The sequence below is a fragment of the Pelodiscus sinensis genome, chromosome 30, assembly GCF_052426305.1.
Source record: "Pelodiscus sinensis isolate ZL-2025 chromosome 30, ASM5242630v1, whole genome shotgun sequence".
Lineage (NCBI taxonomy): Eukaryota > Metazoa > Chordata > Testudines > Trionychidae > Pelodiscus > Pelodiscus sinensis.
In genome coordinates this window covers 13,765,164-13,785,414 of record NC_143081.1, presented here as the reverse complement: position 1 = coordinate 13,785,414, position 20,251 = coordinate 13,765,164, and the positions used below count along the sequence as shown (strand labels likewise).

General features: G+C 48.2%; 1 protein-coding gene across 1 annotated transcript; it reads right to left on the bottom strand.

Moving 5' to 3' along the window:
• Window positions 1-621: 621 nt before the first annotated feature.
• Window positions 622-8,462, bottom strand: LOC149521262 (olfactory receptor 11A1-like). Its single transcript, XM_089774415.1, has 2 exons — window positions 8,247-8,462; window positions 622-1,593 (listed from the first exon to the last, which is right to left on the bottom strand). Exons 1-2 carry the CDS (start codon window positions 8,460-8,462, stop codon window positions 622-624), a joined length of 1,188 nt encoding a protein of 395 aa, XP_089630541.1.
• Window positions 8,463-20,251: the final 11,789 nt, after the last annotated feature.

Here is a 20,251-nt window from a genome sequence, read left to right as displayed (position 1 = left end):
AAAATGCTTTGCAACTGACGTAGCTCAATTTGTGTCGCTCCTTTCAAGTTATGTCCTGCTGTGTAGATGCACTCATAGGGTACCTCCAAATTACATAGCTCCATCGACAGCAGATTTAAATAATCGCGGCTTCATTTACATTTAAATGGCTGCCCCACTCTGCCGATCAGCTGTTTGTTGGCAGATCGGGGCAGTCTGGACGCTCCCCTGTCGACATGAAAGCCTTTTATCAACCTTCCCGGTAAATCTCATCGTACGAGGCATAATGGGGAGGTTAATAAACGGCTTTCAGGTCAGCGCGGGAACGTCCAGACTAGCACGCTGGGCCGACAAAGAGATGATTTAAATTTAAATGAAGTCGCGATTATTTAAATAGCGGCTTCATTTCCCTTTGCCGATCAGCCTACTCTACATGGCTCCATCGATGGAGCCATGAAGTTTTGACACACCCATAGACTCCCAACTCTACTCAAAAATTCACTCGCTGTTGTAGCAGAAGGAAGGAAGGAAGGAAGGAAGCAAGGAAAGGAGGAATTTCCTGTTTTCAAGAAGCCAAATTGGCCATGTGTAAGGAAATGTATCACTTTATTTCTACTTTAGTATGTACCAAATTTTGACCTTTCACACTTCAGGCCTGTGTCTGAAAGCAGCCAGTTTCAGAAGAGCTTTTCTCAGGGCCTGATGGACCTCCTTGTTTCTCAGGCAGTAGAGGACAGGGTTGAGCAGGGGGATGAGGACTGTGAACCAAAGGGACATTATTTTGTACACAATTGCGGGAGGGTTGATCAGAGGCACCAAATAGACTGCTATTACACTCCCATAGTAAAATGTCACCACAATGAGGTGGGAGGAGCAGGTGGAAAAGGCTTTTAGCCTATCAGTGTTGGAAGGAATTCTCAGGATGCTGGCGATGATGCAAATGTAGGATGTCACGGTCAGCAGAAAGACCCCAATGTTTGATATGACTGAGAAAAAAAATGCCACCAGTTGCAGAATCCTGGTGTTGCCGCAGAACGATTCTACAAGGACTGCAAAATCACAAAAGAAATGGTCAAATTCTTTGGGACCACAGTATCTTAATTGCAGAATGAAAATGTGCAGCATGACGCAGTAGGAAATGCCGAATATCCAGGCCCAGGCCACCAAGTGACTGCAAACCTGGCCGTTCATGAGAGCATTGTAACGGAGGGGATGGCAGATCGCTAGATACCGATCGTAGCACATGGCCGTGAGCAGCAGACATTCTGCATTGGACAGGATAACAGAGATATAGAATTGCACGTAGCAGTTCTGTAGAGAAATGGTTCTGTCCCCGGTCGCCAGACTGCCAATCAGCCTGGGCAGAATGGTGGAGACGGAGCAGATCTCCACAGCGGACAAGTTGGCCACAAAGTAGTACATGGGCGTGTGAAGGTGCGAATCAGGAACCACTAGCACAATGATGAGGAGGTTCCCAGCCAGGGCTGCAATGTAGATCACTAGAAACAGCAAGAAGAGGAGGGGCTGCAGTTCAGGGCCGTTCCCAAACCCGAGAAGAATCAATTCCACGATGGGTGTTTGATTCCTTCTTTCTGCTGCCTCCATATTTCGTATCTAGAAACAGAAAAGCACCAGAGATTCAGGGAGAATCTGCGGACAGGTTGTGCTGTTGGCCACGGGGGCCAAAAACCTCGGCTCGCTGGATCTCTTCACTTCAAAAATAAAGTTGCCCATTAGCAAAGGAAAACGCGTTTCCTGAACAAGTCGCAGTTCCCATAGAGGGAGACCAGGAGAATGAAACTGCAGTGGGTTACAGCAACCTCCCACCGAGCTGCCTTACCCCTCTTGATCAATAAATCCTTTTATGCTGGGAATTGGAAATCTCTTCCTCATGTCAGCATCCTACCAGTCAACCTACAGAACACAAGAGTCAGTCGATTGCAAAGGGAGGATGTTTAACGTTCAAACAGGGGTACGCCCACCCTGCAGTGGGGAGGTGTGTTTTCCAGCTGGGCTAGCATGCATGAGCTTTGATCAAGTTAGCATCATAAATGAGCAGTGAGAACAGGGCAGCAGAATCTGTGCTCTGGGGTACATACCTAGGTGCAGCCCTTGGATCTTGGATGGGATTGGGCTGACTCTACACTGTTATTGTTAGCATCAGAACTCAGTCCAAGGCTGGGTGTGTCACTCCAGCAGAGCAGGGAATTGCTTTTTTGAGGCTGCGTACGGAAATACCCCCTAAGACAAAAGCCAGCCCCCAAGAGGCCTTTTTAGACTCCATTTCTTTATCGACATAGAGATGAAGATTAGGCACTTCGAAATTGCTAATGAAGCGGGGATTTAAATATCCTGCCCTTCATTAGTATAAACATGGCCACTGCTTATTTTCTAAATTTAGCTTTTTCGAAAAAAGCGGCACTGTCAATGGGGATCTTTAGAAAAATAAACTCTTCTTCAAAAATCCCGGTAAACCTCATTGTACAATTCCTACATGTAGGGTTAACATGTAAGTCTCAGCTTGTCAGAGACCTGGCTGGGTTGATTGAGCTGGGATTGGTCCTGCCTTAGGCAGGGGGCGGGACTTGATGACCTCCTAAGGTCTCTTCCAGCTCTAGGATCCTGTGGTTCTGTGAACATGGTTTGTGGCCCCAAAATTGCCAAATGAGTGACCACCCTCCATATTCCATTCCAGCAATGGACCCCCCCCTTCTGGCCTAAAGCACTGGCTGAGCTGGATTTACAAGACCATACCGTGGACCTCTTTCCCATTCCAGCGTGAGACGTATTTACACATCCACAGCGCAAGATCTTGCCAGGCTGAACCACTGAGTGAGCAGCACCACAACGGAGAGAACAGCTCCTTTCTCCTCCCAGCTGGCTGCTTTGGAAACATGCATTCAGACCCTGCTTACCAGAGGAAAATATTCAATGCTCCCAATCTGAAAGATTTAGAGATTCTTGCCGAAAGCTCCCAGGTCGATGTGATCTCTCGGCCTGGTGCTCCACATACAGGCCACCTTGTTGACATTAGTTGGGAGTCTGGAAGGCACCAAAGGGATTTAGGTACCAAGGACCTTACACTAGGAAAGGGAGTTGGGCACCCGACGGCTGAATGTGCACCCACATTTCAGGTCTTTGCTTCAACCGCGAGAGCCTCTTCTCCTCCAGAAGGAAGTGTTGTACCTGCTATGTTACACACACATACTAGATGTCTCACACATACACCCACACATTGTATGTCTGATTCACAAACAGACCGTCTCCAAATCACATTCATACACTGTCCACTTAAACACACACACACACACACACACACACACACACACACACACACACACACACACACACACACACACACACATTGTCTCTTCAGCACTCCCCTTCCAACACATACTGGTGGTGTTTTTGTAATTTCCTGCCAGACCCATATCATCTCTGTCTTTGTGTTCTTCTAGTAGTTTCTGAATTGGTCTGTGCAATCATCATTTTGTTTCTCTCTCATGTAAATCTCCATTTCCTGTCCTGGATGGAGTAATTACCCCCAGGGCCAATTTTTTGCAACAGTTGTGGTTAGTCACATATCACCTTGATAGTACTGCACATAACAAAATTAATTCTGCCTGTGGGGTAGAAAAGTGCAGGAATATTGGTGAGAGGCAAAGGGCTGCGTAAATAGGATGGGGACTGCGGAGACGGATGGCCGTTTGTAAAACACATGCGCCCTCTTCTAGTGTATATTTGGAGAGTGGGGAAGGGAGTCACAAAGGTATCAGATGTGGTAAAAATAATTGTTGCCTTCCTCCGTAAAGGATGTGAGACAAAAATCTATACTTAGTGCCTCCGTATAGACAGGCATGATTTTGTGGAAATACTTTTAATGGAAAAGTTTTTCCATTAAAAGTATTTCTGCAAAATCGCATCTAGATTGGCATGGATGCTTTTGCACAAAAGCATCCGTGGCCAGTCTAGATGCGATTTTGCACAAGAAAGCCCCGATCGCCATTTTAGACATTGGGGCTTTTTTGCGCAAAACAGTTCCTCCCTATCTACACTGGCCCTCTTGCGCAACTATTCTTGCACAAGAGGGCTTTTTCCCAAGCAGGAGCGTGAAAGTATTTGCACAAGAAGCACTGATTTTGTACATTACAAAGTCAGTGCTCTTGCGCAAATTCAAGCGCCCAGTGGAGACAGCTGGCAAGCTTTTGAGCAAAAGTTGCTGCTTTTGTGCAAAATCTTGCCAGTCTAGACGCATCCAGTGAGTGAGCGTCTTTCCCTGCACTGCAAAGGACTCATCAGTAGAAGATGTAAGATGTTTTGAGGTAAAATAGTGGTTGGTTTCTGTTTTGTTTTTACTAGTAGAATAATAGTTGACTCAGCCAGGGGCGAGTTGCGGATGGGGAGCTGACCCATGGGGAAGGACATATCTCATGATGTGCATAAGGCAGCCCAACAAATACCAGGCTCAGTTTTAGAGTATTGCCCCCTGGACAGTGGTACTCGCAGAGGGATGAATTGCGCATGAAATCACTTCTCCTAGTTTGGGCCACTGTAAAATATCGACAAGAGTTTTACAACTGGCCCAGTGTCAGTCACATTTTTTCCCTCTTTGGTTCATCCCCTTGGAAGCCCCTGACGTCGGCCAGTGCTTGGAGACAGGGCAGTGGGGCAGATGGACCTTTGGACTGGCCCAGTCTGGCCGTTTTTATGTTCTACATCTGAGACCCGGCCATTGCTCTGTCCTAGGCAGGTTTTCCTCCAGCTCGTCTGGGCTGGGTTGGCCCCCAAGGTTCCTCCTGGAGCTGGGGATCCCCTGAGCCTCTGAGCCCCCCAGCCTGGGGTCCCACTCATACTGTGCTGCTGTGGCCAGCTGCGGACAACACCCCACTGCTGCCCTTCCTCCTGCACCCACACAATAGAGTTTCACTCATTTGCAGGCACGTGCAGGGCTCCCTGACTGGACACCACACAACGGAAGCTACAGTCAAGGGAACCACCGGCTGCCAGATCAAGCCACCAACCGGTAGATATTTGTAACCTTGTTGATCCATCCCCCTCAGTGTGGAGGGGAAAATGTCCCGCGTGCTCACTAAGGTCACTTTTCCCCCCAGACCTGTCACTTAAAGGCTCACAAGTTTAGGTAAAATTACAAACAAGTTGATTAACTCCCAAGAGTTGATCTGAGTGGGACAGCAAACCGGTCAAAGCACATCATCTGCAACTAAAGAAAGATAAACTCAGCAGCACACGGGTCAGAGTCAGTAGGAAGGACAGATTCTCACCCTGAGGGACGACAGAGGCCGTCTTGCAAACTCTCAAGGCGCGTGTTGCATTTATTTTGCAGTTTGGGGTTCTCCGGTTTCCAGACAGCAGGTGAGATGCTTTTAACCTGGGTCCAGCCCTTTGCCCAGGTCAGTCTGTCTTCCTCAGCTCTCTGCAGGCATCCCCTTGAGTGGGGCGTAAAAACTGCTGATTTCACCCCCTGCCTTATATAGATCTGAAAAGGGAGGACCCTTTGTTTCAAAATTGCTCCCAGGACCGGACTGCGGGAAAACAGCGACATCCCAAGATGGAGGCTGGATAGCCACCAGCCCCTCAGCCTCTGACCCACCGCTGTACGACCCTCGTCAGGTCAAACCACCCACCAGTAGGAATTTGTTATCCCATTTGCCTCTCCCTCCGTGTGAAGTGGAAGGTGCCCACGTGGACTCGCCACGCTGAGATTTCCCCCCACACACTAAATTTGAAGGCTCACCAGTTTAGGTAAAACTACAAACAAGTTTGTGAATGACAAAGGATCACAGCAGATTACCAGGAAATAAACAGCACACACAAAGGAAGCCAAACAGCGTCTCAGAATCAGAAGGAACAAGCAGATTCTCAACTTGCCTGGTGATAAACAGCCGCCTGGCAGATTCTCAAAGCACACGTTGTATTTGCTTTGCCGCTTGGGTTTTTCAGACTTCCGTATGCCAGTGGGAAATCCCCATTGCCCGGTTCCCGCACGGTCCTCGGTTCAGTCTTCCTTCCGCCGATCATTCCAGGAGTCCTCCTTCACAGGGATTGAAGAACTGCTGACCTCACTCTGCCTTTTGTAGCTTTAGAAAAAGGTGGGGACCCTTTGTTTCAACTATGGCTCCCTAGAGTGGGCTGGGGAAAAACACAGACATCCCAAGATGGAGCCCAAAGTCAAAAGGGGTGAGCACATAGCCCTGTAGAGTCATGAGTTAATCACAGGCTCCCTGGAGCATTCCCAAGAAGACTCACCAGGAGGGATAAGCTTCTCCTGAGATCTGTTATTTTGCCTTATGCTCATTGTGCTCAACAACTCTTCCCAACGGTCAGACTAGCACCTTCCCGAGTGGGAGGTACCCAGCTGTAAGAACATTGGAAGTAAAGATACTTAGTCTATTCTCATAAGTACTGATACAAAAACAAGGTACAAATACAGATACAACTAGAAGAACCCTATTCAGGAAATCATGACCTGTCTGGAAGAAATGCTACATATTCATGCTCTAATCCCATCATCAGACAACTTGAAGAAATTGAGGTCTAGGGTCACAGACTCTACCTTCTTCCACTCCCTCTTTGGATTGACCAAGCTATCGCGTTCCTTCTGAGATGGTGGATGCCTTAGTAGGCACTTTCCCTTTCAAATTAATGTTGTGTTAACCTTCACACTTACGATTCCTTGCTAGCTGCACTCTGACCCCAGGCCTACCTTCCAATTTTATACAATTTAAAAATGTAGGGTAAAGATGGTCTCTGCTGCCATTGGTAGACGTCAGCTATCTCTGTAGGCTGAGCTTTGGTTCCTACCAATCCAACAGCACTGCTCGGTGTATTTCGTCCTTATTCCTTTCCACAGAAGTTAGTGTCTCCCCTAACTGGCAATTCCTGCTTCATCTGAAATGATGTCATCTCGTATTTCTAAGAGTGGGAAGTGGAAACATTTGCAGAGAGGAAAGTTCATATTTATTTTGATAGAAACAAACCACAATGGTATAGGACTAACGTGTGACTAACCCCAAGGGGAAAGCAAGGAAAACAATAGATGTCAAAGAGGAATAATGGAGGCAGGAGAAGTTTTCACCCAAAGGCAAAGCAAAAATGAAAAGAAACATCTCATTCAATGGAAATTGAAGCCGGGACAACTGATATCAGTAGAAATCTCTGTTCTTCTGATGGATTAGATGAGAAGGTCTGTTGCTTCAGCTCTCCATACACTCCTTGTAGAGATCAGCGACGCTTAAAAATCTCCTTTACTCTACTGAATATCCAATTTCCTCTTCCTGGCTGACCCCTTCACACACTTACAGCTGTGATTTGGAGCCTCCAGGAATAAACTTATTCCAGTTATAATCCGGATCTGACACCAACATAGTGATAAACCACGTGCATGGAACACACCTTGAGTTAGCCACTTCATGAAACATGGTGGGACAGACTGAAAGTGAATAAGAAACATTCACCAAGTTCCCAGAACTAAAGGGAACGTGTCCACTGGCATGCGCCTGGCCCCCATTTAACCCAGCCCAGTGTGTTTGCCCCTTGGGATCTCAGAGCCCCAGGCACTCACTGGCTGAGGGGTGTTTGGAGCTCTGCAGCTGGTGTGGAGACACAATGGGGCAGGGTGTGTGTGTGTGTGTGGGAGACAGTGCAGGGAAAGCTACAACTTCACAGTCCCTCTGGCTCTGGACAGCTGCCCACAAACGCCAGCAGGCCTGCTTCCCTGGGCAGCTCCCTCGGCCTCTCGTCGGCCCCAGAGTCCATCTGGCTTCTGGGCTTCGTCCCAGGCTGCAGGGCCATTTAGTGCCACTAACGCTGCTTCACATAGCCACTTGACACATCCCAGAATGGTTTCTGGAACCCCACGTGCCCCCCCCCCATCTTGGGCTCTCTTTCCCCTCCCTCTTCTCTGGCAGAGCTGTCATTGGTTCGCACAAGCTCTGCCCAGGAGTGGAAATGTCGTATGTAGCTAGAGGGGAGGACCCCAGAGTGAGGGGGCAATGGGATGGGGCCGTACCCAGGGGTGGAGAGAATAGGTAACCATGGGAGAGACGTGGGCCGAAAGGGGGCGCTCCAGGGCTAAAGGAGCTGATTCCCGGTTAACCAGCAGGAGGTGCCGTGGCGCTCGGTTACAGACTACTTTCTCTACCCAGGAAATTTGGGAGGACTCACAGGGGAGTGAACTTGGGAAGGTCTCGCAGTCCCCCTCCTTCTGCCCTGGGTACAATGGGGCCCTGGCCTCCACCCAGACTTACTCCCCTCTGCGGAGGATTTGGCCTTTCCAGGAGTCTGGGACTGCTCAGCCTGGTCAGCACAGGCAGGAGAATGTCCACGGATTTGGTGGTTTTGTGCCACTTCACGTTGCCATTTGCCACATCCCGGAACGGTTTCTGCAATCCCACGTCGCTGTCGCCCCCCGCCCCGAACTTGTCCTGTCCTTCCGCTCCCTCCTTCTCTAGCAGAGCTGTCATTGGTTCGCACAAGACCTGCCCAGGAGTGGGCAATAGCACAGCGACTTTGCAGGGGCCTGTGTAGCCAGACAGGAACCCCCCTTGTAACATCCATTTTTGCTTGCCTGGAGCATGCAGGGCACACAGAACAGAAGGCCCAGGCTGCAGTGACCGTGAATGGCTGTAAACAGAGTTACGCCAATTGCTGACCAAGAGGCTGCCGAGGAGTGTCCTTGATTTAACCCATATTGATACGAACACACAGCCGTCCGCGGGGGGAGGAATCTCTTGCCCAGTAAAAAAAGTCTAGTACTCGCAATTTAGTTATCTCTCTTGCAAGTGTAAATTAAGTTGAAACTTGCTTGTAAGAACTGGCGCTACAAACGGACCAGTACAATTTGGCATCTCAGATAAGAAAGAGGATACGGGCCCATAGGGGTATAAAGATGGGTCCAGCAGCACATTTACTCTGAGTGTCAATCTACCATCTCTCTGCTGGTCGGGTTAGGTGATTGACCTCCCGAGGTTCAACGGGGACACCCACCTCGTATTCGTCTTTCCTAGGAATTGAGAGACCGGCCCTGGCTTTAGCCGCTGGAGTCGAGAGGTACAGAAAGGGGTCAAAATTGTACCTGGATGAGTCCTTTGTCTTAAGTGTACACATAGACTTAGAGCTCTTTAAAGATTAAGCTGTCACTTGGTACCATTATTTCTATTTTCTATCTTTATTTCCTTTCTAACCATTTTTAAGATCTGTATTTGTTAACAGTTAAGAAAGAGAGCAATAGCCATAGTAACCATATGCTTTTATAAGTTTTTTTTTAATAAACCTGTAACTGTTTAAGTTTTAATCTGACTCCTTCAGTTGCTGTAACAGAACCAAGCACAATTTAAAAGAACTTCAGCCAGTCATAAGGGACAGGTATAGAAAGAGCTTGGGCATTTGGATCATGCCACTCCCAGGTGACAGATCCGTTGGGGCGTCTCTTAGTCTTTCCCAGACTGCACGCTGCGAAGGGATTTTGTATTCTAGCAGCTAAAATCTGAGGTGTAATAAGCTCTTCCTATAAAGAGGACATCTGTCAGCCTGTTGGCTGCCTTCTGCGACGGGACCCCGGTCCTAGCAGTAAAGACACAGACGTTAAATCTTTCTTCAGCATACACATACATACACTGCGCTGACAGTTGGCTGACAGCCTGCCAGGAGCTCCCCATGACCCAGATGTGGCCCAAAAGCTGCTATTGACCTACCCTGGGGCGCAAACATGTGGTGGCAGAACTGAAAGAGGAGAGACAGATTCAGTGGAATTTGATGCTTCCGTTCACTTTATTTCTCCCTCCTGGGTGGTAAAGAGGTGAGGCCACAATTGCATTTCTGCCTGGGCGCAGCAGGCCTGTTGGCAAATACGTAGGCTGATTTAAGCCAACCTGTCTAGTGCGTTTGGGTTCTCATTTCCTATTCCAATTAATTCATCCGTTTCTTTTTATTTGCATAGTGAGGGACGAAGAGTCTTATGAGTACGGGAAATTACTGTCAAACAGTTTCCCTTTGTATTTTATATCTCGATATCAACACCTGTACTGGAAGCAGTATGAACAGAGACAGACATGTCTTGGCTCTGACAAATGTATGGACAGGCAGGAAATTTCATTGGAAGGACACTTAAGGTACGTTCTGCACAGCAGTATTGTTTTGGAATGACTTCATCTGCATCTACACAGCAGGCCGTTGTTTTGAATTAATGTCATTATACTGTCAGGCTGGAGGCTCTATTTTGAAATACGGGCTGCGTAGACACTCCCAGTTTTGAAATAAGCTATTTCAAAATGCTTTGCAACTGACGTAGCTCGATTTGTGTCGCTCCTTTCAAGTTATGTCCTGCTGTGTAGATGCACTCATAGGGTACATCCAAATTACATAGCTCCATCGACAGCAGATTTAAATAATCGCGGCTTCATTTACATTTAAATGGCTGCCCCACTCTGCCGATCAGCTGTTTGTTGGCAGATCGGGGCAGTCTGGACGCTCCCCTGTCGACATGAAAGCTTTCTATCAACCTTCCCGGTAAATCTCATCGTACGAGGCATAATGGGGAGGTTAATAAACAGCTTTCAGGTCAGCGCGGGAGCGTCCAGACTAGCACGCTGGGCCGACAAAGAGATGATTTAAATTTAAATGAAGCCGCGATTATTTAAATAGCCGCTTCATTTCCCTCTGCCGATCAGCCTACTCTACATGGCTCCATCGATGGAGCCATGAAGTTTCGACACACCCATAGACTCCCAACTCTACTCAAAAATTCACTCGCTGTTGTTGCAGAAGGAAGGAAGGAAGGAAGCAAGGAAAGGAGGAATTTCCTGTTTCAAGAAGCCAAATGGGCCATGTGTAAGGAAATGTATCACTTTATTTCTACTTTAGTATGTACCAAATTTTGACCTTTCACACTTCAGGCCTGTGTCTGAAAGCAGCCAGTTTCAGAAGAGCTTTTCTCAGGGCCTGATGGACCTCCTTGTTTCTCAGGCAGTAGAGGACAGGGTTGAGCAAGGGGATGAGGACTGCGAACCAAAGGGACATTATTTTGTACACAATTGCGGGAGGGTTGATCAGAGGCACCAAATAGACTGCTATTACACTCACATAGTAAAATGTCACCACAATGAGGTGGGAGGAGCAGGTGGAAAAGGCTTTTAGCCTATCAGTGTTGGAAGGGATTCTCAGGATGCTGGCGATGATGCAAATGTAGGATGTCACGGTCAGCAGAAAGACCCCAATGTTTGATATGACTGAGAAAAAAAATGCCACCAGTTGCAGAATCCTGGTGTTGCCGCAGAACGATTCTACAAGGACTGCAAAATCACAAAAGAAATGGTCAAATTCTTTGGGACCACAGTATCTGAATTGCAGAATGAAAATGTGCAGCATGACGCAGTAGGAAATGCCGAATATCCAGGCCCAGGCCACCAAGTGACTGCAAACCCGGCCGTTCATGAGAGCATTGTAACGGAGGGGGTGGCAGATCGCTAGATACCGATCGTAGCACATGGCCGTGAGCAGCAGACATTCTGCATTGGACAGGATAACAGAGATATAGAATTGCACGTAGCAGTTCTGTAGAGAAATGGTTCTGTCCCCGGTCGCCAGACTGCCAATCAGCCTGGGCAGGGTGGTGGAGACGGAGCAGATCTCCACAGCGGACAAGTTGGCCACAAAGTAGTACATGGGCGTGTGAAGGTGCGAATCAGGAACCACTAGCACAATGATGAGGAGGTTCCCAGCCGGGGCTGCAATGTAGATCACTAGAAACAGCAGGAAGAGGAAGGGTTGCAGTTCAGGGCCGTTCCCAAACCCGAGAAGAATCAATTCCACGATGGGTGTTTGATTCCTTCTTTCTGCTGTCTCCATATTTCGTATCTAGAAACAGAAAAGCACCAGAGATTCAGGGAGAATCTGCGGACAGGTTGTGCTGTTGGCCACGGGGGCCAAAAACCTCGGCTCGCTGGGTCTCTCCACTTCAAAAATGAAGTTGCCCATTAGCAAAGGAAAACGCGTTTCCTGAACAAGTCGCAGTTCCCATGAAACTGCAGTGGGTTACAGCAACCTCCCACCGAGCTGCCTTACCCCTCTTGATCAATAAATCCTTTTATGCTGGGAATTGGAAATCTCTTCCTCATGTCAGTGTCCTACCAGTCAACCTACAGAACACAAGAGTCAGTCGATTGCAAAGGGAGGATGTTTAATGTTCAAACAGGGGTACGCCCACCCTGCAGTGGGGAGGTGTGTTTTCCAGCTGGGCTAGCATGCATGAGCTTTGATCAAGTTAGCATCATAAATGAGCAGTGAGAACAGGGCAGCAGAATCTGTGCTCTGGGGTACATACCTAGGTGCAGCCCTTGGATCTTGGATGGGATTGGGCTGACTCTACACTGTTATTGTTAGCATCAGAACTCAGTCCAAGGCTGGGTGTGTCACTCCAGCAGAGCAGGGAATTGCTTTTTTGAGGCTGCGTACGGAAATACCCCCTAAGACAAAAGCCAGCCCCCAAAGGCCTTTTTAGACTCCATTTCTTTATCGACATAGAGATGAAGATTAGGCACTTCGAAATTGCTAATGAAGCGGGGATTTAAATATCCTGCCCTTCATTAGTATAAACATGGCCACTGCTTATTTTCTAAATTTAGCTTTTTCGAAAAAAGCGGCACTGTCAATGGGGATCTTTAGAAAAATAAACTCTTCTTCAAAAATCCCGGTAAACCTCATTGTACAATTCCTACATGTAGGGTTAACATGTACGTCTCAGCTTGTCAGAGACCTGGCTGGGTTGATTGAGTTGGGATTGGTCCTGCCTTAGGCAGGGGGCGGGACTTGATGACCTCCTAAGGTCTCTTCCAGCTCTAGGATCCTGTGGTTCTGTGAACATGGTTTGTGGCCCCAAAATTGCCAAATGAGTGACCACCCTCCATATTCCATTCCAGCAATGGACCCCCCCCCCTTCTGGCCTAAAGCACTGGCTGAGCTGGATTTACAAGACCATACCGTGGACCTCTTTCCCATTCCAGCGTGAGACGTATTTACACATCCACAGTGCAAGATCTTGCCAGGCTGAACCACTGAGTGAGCAGCACCACAACGGAGAGAACAGCTCCTTTCCCCTCCCAGCTGGCTGCTTTGGAAACATGCATTCAGACCCTACTTACCAGAGGAAAATATTCAATGCTCCCAATCTGAAAGATTTAGAGATTCTTGCCGAAAGCTCCCAGGTCGATGTGATCTCTCGGCCTGGTGCTCTACATACAGGCCACCTTGTTGACATTAGTTGGGAGTCTGGAAGGCACCAAAGGGATTTAGGTACCAAGGACCTTACACTAGGAAAGGGAGTTGGGCACCCGACGGCTGAATGGGCACCCACATTTCAGGTCTTTGCTTCAACTGCGAGAGCCTCTTCTCCTCCAGAAGGAAGTGTTGTACCTGCTATGCTACACACACACACTAGATGTCTCACACATACACCCACACATTGTATGTCTGATTCACAAAAAGACCGTCTCCAAATCACATTCATACACTGTCCACTTAAACACACACACACACACACACACGCGCACACACACACACACATTGTCTCTTCAGCACTCCCCTTCCAACACATACTGGTGGTGTTTTTGTAATTTCCTGCCAGACCAATATCATCTCTGTCCTTTGTGTTCTTCTAGTAGTTTCTGAATTGGTCTGTGCAATCATCATTTTGTTTCTCTCTCATGTATATCTCCATTTCCTGTCCTGGATGGAGTAATTACCCCCAGGGCCAATTTTTTGCAACAGTTGTGGTTAGTCACATATCACCTTGATAGTACTGCACATAACAAAATTAATTCTGCCTGTGGGGTAGAAAAGTGCAGGAATATTGGTGAGAGGCAAAGAGCTGCGTAAATAGGATGGGGACTGCGGAGACGGATGGCCATTTGTAAAACACATGCGCCCTCTTCTAGTGTATATTTGGAGAGTGGGGAAGGGAGTCACAAAGGTATCAGATGTGGTAAAAATAATTGTTGCCTTCCTCCGTAAAGGATGTGAGACAAAAATCTATACTTAGTGCCTCCGTATAGACAGGCATGATTTTGTGGAAATACTTTTAATGGAAAAGTTTTTCCATTAAAAGTATTTCTGCAAAATCGCATCTAGATTGGCATGGATGCTTTTGCACAAAAGCATCCGTGGCCAGTCTAGATGCGATTTTGCACAAGAAAGCCCCGATCGCCATTTTAGACATTGGGGCTTTTTTGCGCAAAACAGTTCCTCCCTATCTACACTGGCCCTCTTGCGCAACTATTCTTGCACAAGAGGGCTTTTTCCCAAGCAGGAGCGTGAAAGTATTTGCACAAGAAGCACTGATTTTGTACATTACAAAGTCAGTGCTCTTGCGCAAATTCAAGCGCCCAGTGGAGACAGCTGGCAAGCTTTTGAGCAAAAGTTGCTGCTTTTGTGCAAAATCTTGCCAGTCTAGATGCATCCAGTGAGTGAGCGTCTTTCCCTGCACTGCAAAGGACTCATCAGTAGAAGATGTAAGATGTTTTGAGGTAAAATAGTGGTTGGTTTCTGTTTTGTTTTTACTAGTAGAATAATAGTTGACTCAGCCAGGGGCGAGTTGCGGATGGGGAGCTGACCCATGGGGAAGGACATATCTCATGATGTGCATAAGGCAGCCCAACAAATACCAGGCTCAGTTTTAGAGTATTGCCCCCTGGACAGTGGTACTCGCAGAGGGATGAATTGCGCATGAAATCACTTCTCCTAGTTTGGGCCACCGTAAAATATCGACAAGAGTTTTACAACTGGCCCAGTGTCAGTCACATTTTTTCCCTCTTTGGTTCATCCCCTTGGAAGCCCCTGACGTCGGCCAGTGCTTGGAGACAGGGCAGTGGGGCAGATGGACCTTTGGACTGGCCCAGTCTGGCCGTTTTTATGTTCTACATCTGAGACCCGGCCATTGCTCTGTCCTAGGCAGGTTTTCCTCCAGCTCGTCTGGGCTGGGTTGGCCCCCAAGGTTCCTCCTGGAGCTGGGGAGCCCCCCAGCCTGGGGTCCCGCTCATACTGTGCTGCTGTGGCCAGCTGCGGACAACACCCCACTGCTGCCCTTCCTCCTGCACCCACACAATAGAGTTTCACTCATTTGCAGGCACGTGCAGGGCTCCCTGACTGGACACCACACAACGGAAGCTACAGTCAAGGGAACCACCGGCTGCCAGATCAAGCCACCAACCGGTAGATATTTGTAACCTTGTTGATCCATCCCCCTCAGTGTGGAGGGGAAAATGTCCCGTGTGCTCACTAAGGTCACTTTTCCCCCCAGACCTGTCACTTAAAGGCTCACAAGTTTAGGTAAAATTACAAACAAGTTGATTAACTCCCAAGAGTTGATCTGAGTGGGACAGCAAACCGGTCAAAGCACATCATCTGCAACTAAAGAAAGATAAACTCAGCAGCACACGGGTCAGAGTCAGTAGGAAGGACAGATTCTCACCCTGAGGGACGACAGAGGCCGTCTTGCAAACTCTCAAGGCGCGTGTTGCATTTATTTTGCAGTTTGGGGTTCTCTGGTTTCCAGACAGCAGGTGAGATGCTCTGGGTCCAGCCCTTTGCCCAGGTCAGTCTGTCTTCCTCAGCTCTCTGCAGGCATCCCCTTGAGTGGGGCGTAAAAACTGCTGATTTCACCCCCTGCCTTATATAGATCTGAAAAGGGAGGACCCTTTGTTTCAAAATTGCTCCCAGGACCGGACTGTGGGAAAACAGCGACATCCCAAGATGGAGGCCGGATAGCCACCAGCCCCTCAGCCTCTGACCCACCGCTGTACGACCCTCGTCAGGTCAAACCACCCACCAGTAGGAATTTGTTATCCCATTTGCCTCTCCCTCCGTGTGAAGTGGAAGGTGCCCACTTGGACTCGCCACGCTGAGATTTCCCCCCACACACTAAATTTGAAGGCTCACCAGTTTAAGGTAAAACGACAAACAAGTTTGTGAATGACAAAGGATCACAGCAGATTACCAGGAAATAAACAGCACACACAAACGAAGCCAAACAGGCGTCTCAGAATCAGAAGGAACAAGCAGATTCCCACCTTGCCTGGTGATAACCAGCCGCCTGGCAGATTCTCAAAGCACAAGTTGTATTTGCTTTGCCGCTTGGGTTTTTCAGACTTCCGTATGCCAGCGGGAAATCCCCATCGCCCGGTTCCCGTACGGTCCTCGGTTCAGTCTTCCTTCCGCCGATCATTCCAGGAGTCCTCCTTCACAGGGATTGAAGAACTGCTGACCTCACTCTGCCTTTTGTAGCTTTAGAAAAAGGTGGGGACCCTTTGTTTCAACTATGGCTCCCTAGAGTGGGCTGGGGAAAAACACAGACATCCCAAGATGGAGCCCAAAGTCAAAAGGGGTGAGCACATAGCCCTGTAGAGTCATGAGTTAATCACAGGCTCCCTGGAGCATTCCCAAGAAGACTAACCAGGAGGGATAAGCTTTTCCTGAGATCTGTTATTTTGCCTTAAGCTCATTGTCCTCAACAACCCTTCCCAACGGTCAGACTAGCACCTTCCCGAGTGGGAGGTACCCAGCTGCAAGAACATTGGAAGTAAAGATACTTAGTCTATTCTCATAAGTACAGATACAAAAACAAGGTACAAATACAGATACAACTAGAAGAACCCTATTCTGGAAATCATGACCTGTCTGGAAGAAATGCTACATATTCATGCTATAATCCCATCATCAGACAACTTGAAGAAATTGGGGAGTAGGGTCACAGACTCTACCTTCTTCCACTCCCTCTTTGGATTGACCAAGCAATCGCGTTCCTTCTGAGATGGTGGATACCTTAGTAGGCACTTTCCCGTTCAAATTAATGTACCCATGTTGTGTTCACCTTCACACTTACGATCCCTTGCTAGCTGCACTCTGACCCCAGCTCTACCTTCCAATTTTATACAGTTTAAAAATGTAGGGTAAAGATGGTCTCAGCTGCCATTGGTAGACGTCAGCTATCTCTGTAGGCTGAGCTTTGGTTCCTACCAATCCAATAGCACTGCTCGGTGTATTTCGTCCTTATTCCTTTCCACAGAAGTTAGTGTCTCCCCTAACTGGCAATTCCTCCTTCATCTGAAATGATGTCATCTCGTATTTCTAAGGGTGGGAAGTGGAAACAGTTGCAGAGAGGAAAGTTCATATTTATTTTGATGGAAACAAAGCACAATGGTATAGGAGTAACGTATGACTAACCCCAAGGGGAAAGCAAGGAAAACAATAGATGTAAAAGAGGAATAATGGAGGCAGGAGAAGTTTTCACCCAAAGACAAAGCAAAAAGGAAAAGAAACGTCTAATTCAATGGAAATTGAAGCCCGGACAACTGATATCAGTAGAAATCCCTGTTCTTCTGATGGATTAGATGAGAAGGTCTCTTGCTTCTGCTCTCCATACACTCCTTGTAGAGACCAGCGACGCCTACAAAATCTCCTTTACTCTACTGAATATCCAAATTCCTCTACCTGGCTGACCCCTGCACACACATACAGCTGTGACTTGGAGCCTCCAGGAATAAACTTATTCCAGTTATAATCCGGATCTGACTCCACCATAGTGATAAGCCACATGCATGGAACTGAGTCAATTAGAATCCACACACCTTGAGTTAGCCACTTCATGAAACAGGGTGGGACAGACTGAAAGTGAATAAGAAACATTCACCAAGGCCCCAGAACTAAAGGGAACGTGTCCACTGGCATGTCCCCGGCTCCCATTTAACCCAGCCCAGTGTGTTTGCCCCTTGAGATCTCAGAGCACCAAGCACTTGCTGGCTGAGGGGTGTTTGGAGCTCTGCAGCTGGTGTGGACACACAATGGGGTAGGGTGTGTGTGTGTGTGTATGTGAGACAGTGCAGGGAAAGCTACAACTGCACAATCCCTCTGGCACTGGACAGCTGCCCACAAACGCTAGCAGGCCTGCTTCCCTGGACAGCTCCCTCGGCCCCTCATCGGCCCCAGAGTCCATCTGGCTTCTGGGCTTCATCCCAGGCTGCAGGGACATTTTGTGCCACTAACGCTTCTTCACATAGCCACTGGCCACATCCCAGAACGGTTTCTGGAACCCCACGTGCCCCCCCCAACTTGGGCTCTCTTTCCCCTCCCTCCTTCTCTGGCGGAGCTGTCATTGGTTCGCACAAGCTCTGCCAAGGAGTGGAAATGTCGTATGTAGCTAGAGGGGAGGACCCCAGAGTGAGGGGGCACTGTGATGGGGCAGTACCCAGGGGTGGAGAGAATAGGTAACCATGGGAGAGACGTGGGCCGAAAGGGGGCGCTCCAGGGCTAAAGGAGCTGATTCCCGGTTAACCAGCAGGAGGAGCCGTGGCGCTCGGTTACAGACTACTTTCTCTACCCAGGAAATTTGGGAGGACTCACAGGGGAGTGAACTTGGGAAGGTCTCCCATTCCCCCTCCTTCTGCCCCGGGTACAATGGGGCCCTGGCCTCCACCCAGACTTACTCCCCTCTGCGGGGGATTTGGCCTTTCCAGGGGTCTGGGACTGCTCAGCCTGGTCAGCACAGGCAGGAGAATGTCCACGGATTTGGCCATTTTGTGCCAGTAACGCTGCTTCACGTTGCCATTTGCCACATCCCGGAACGGTTTCTGGAACCCCACGTCGCCCCTCTGCCCCAAACTTGGGCTCTCCTCCCCCTCCCTCCTTCTCTAGCAGAGCTGTCATTTGTTCGCACAAGACCTGCCCAGGAGTGGGCAATAGCACAGTGTCCTTGCAGGGGCCTGTGTAGCCAGACAGGAACCCCCCTTGTAACATCCATTTTTGCTTGCCTGGAGCATGCAGGGCACACAGAACAGAAAGCCCAGGCTGCTGTGACCGTGAATGCCTGTAAACAGAGATACGCCAATTGCTGACCAAGAGGCTGCCGAGGAGTGTCCTTGACTTAACCCATATTCATATGAACACACAGCCGTCCGCGGGGGGAGGAATCTCTTGCCCAGTAAAAAAAATGTCTAGTAATCACAATTTAGTTATCTCTCTTGCAAGTGTAAATTAAGTTGAAACTTGCTTGTAAGAACTGGCGCCACAAACGGACCAGTACAATTTGGCATCTTAAATAAGAAAGAGGATACGGACCCATAGGGGTATAAAGATGGGTCCAGCAGCACATTTACTCTGAGTGTCAATCTACCATCTATCTGCTGGTCGGGGTAGGTGATTGACCTCCCGAGGTTCAACGGGGATGCCCACCTTGTATTCGTCTTTCCTAGGAATTGAGAGACCGGCCCTGGCTTGACCCGCTGGAGTCGAGAGGCACAGAAAGGGGTCAAAATTGTACCTGGATGAGTCCTTTGTCTTAAGTGTACAAATAGACTTAGAGCTCTTTAAAGATTAAGCTGTCACTTGGTACCATTATTTCTATTTTCTATCTTTATTTCCTTTGTAACCATTTTTAAGATCTGTATTTGTTAACAATTAAGAAAGAGAGCAATAGCCATTGTAACCATATGCTTTTATAAGTTTTTTTTAATAAACCTGTAACTGTTTAAGTTTTAATCTGACTCCTTCAGTTGCTGTAACAGAACCGAGCACAATTTAAAAGAACTTCAGCCAGTCATAAGGGACAGGTATAGAAAGAGCTTGGGCATTTGGATCGTGCCACTCCCAGGTGACAGATCCGTTGGGGCATCTCTTAGTCTTTCCCAGACTGCCCGCTGTGAAGGGATTTTTTTTCTAGCAGCTAAAATCTGATGTGTAATAAGCTCTTCCTATAAAGAGGGCATCTGTCAGCCTGTTGGCTGCCTTCTGCGACAGGACCCCACTCCTAGCAGTAAAGACACAGACCTTAAACCTTTCTTCAGCATACACATACATACACTGCCCTGACAGTTGGCTGACAGCCTGCCAGGAGCTCCCCATGACCCAGATGTGGCCCAAAAGCTGCTATTGACCTACCCTGGGGCGCAAACATGCGGTGGCAGAACTGAAAGAGTAGAGACAGATTCAGTGGAATTTGATGCTTCTGTTCACTTTATTTCTCCCTCCTGGGTGGTAAAGAGGTGAGGCCACAATTGCATTTCTGCCTGGGCGCAGCAGGCCTGTTGGCAAATACGGAGGCTGATTTAAGCCAACCTGTCTAGTGCGTTTGGGTTCTCATTTCCTATTCCACTTAATTCATCCATTTCTTTTTATTTGCATAGTGAGGGACGAAGAGTCTTATGAGTATGGGAAATTGCTGCCAAACTGTTTCCTTTTGTATTTTATATCTCGATATCAACACCTGTAC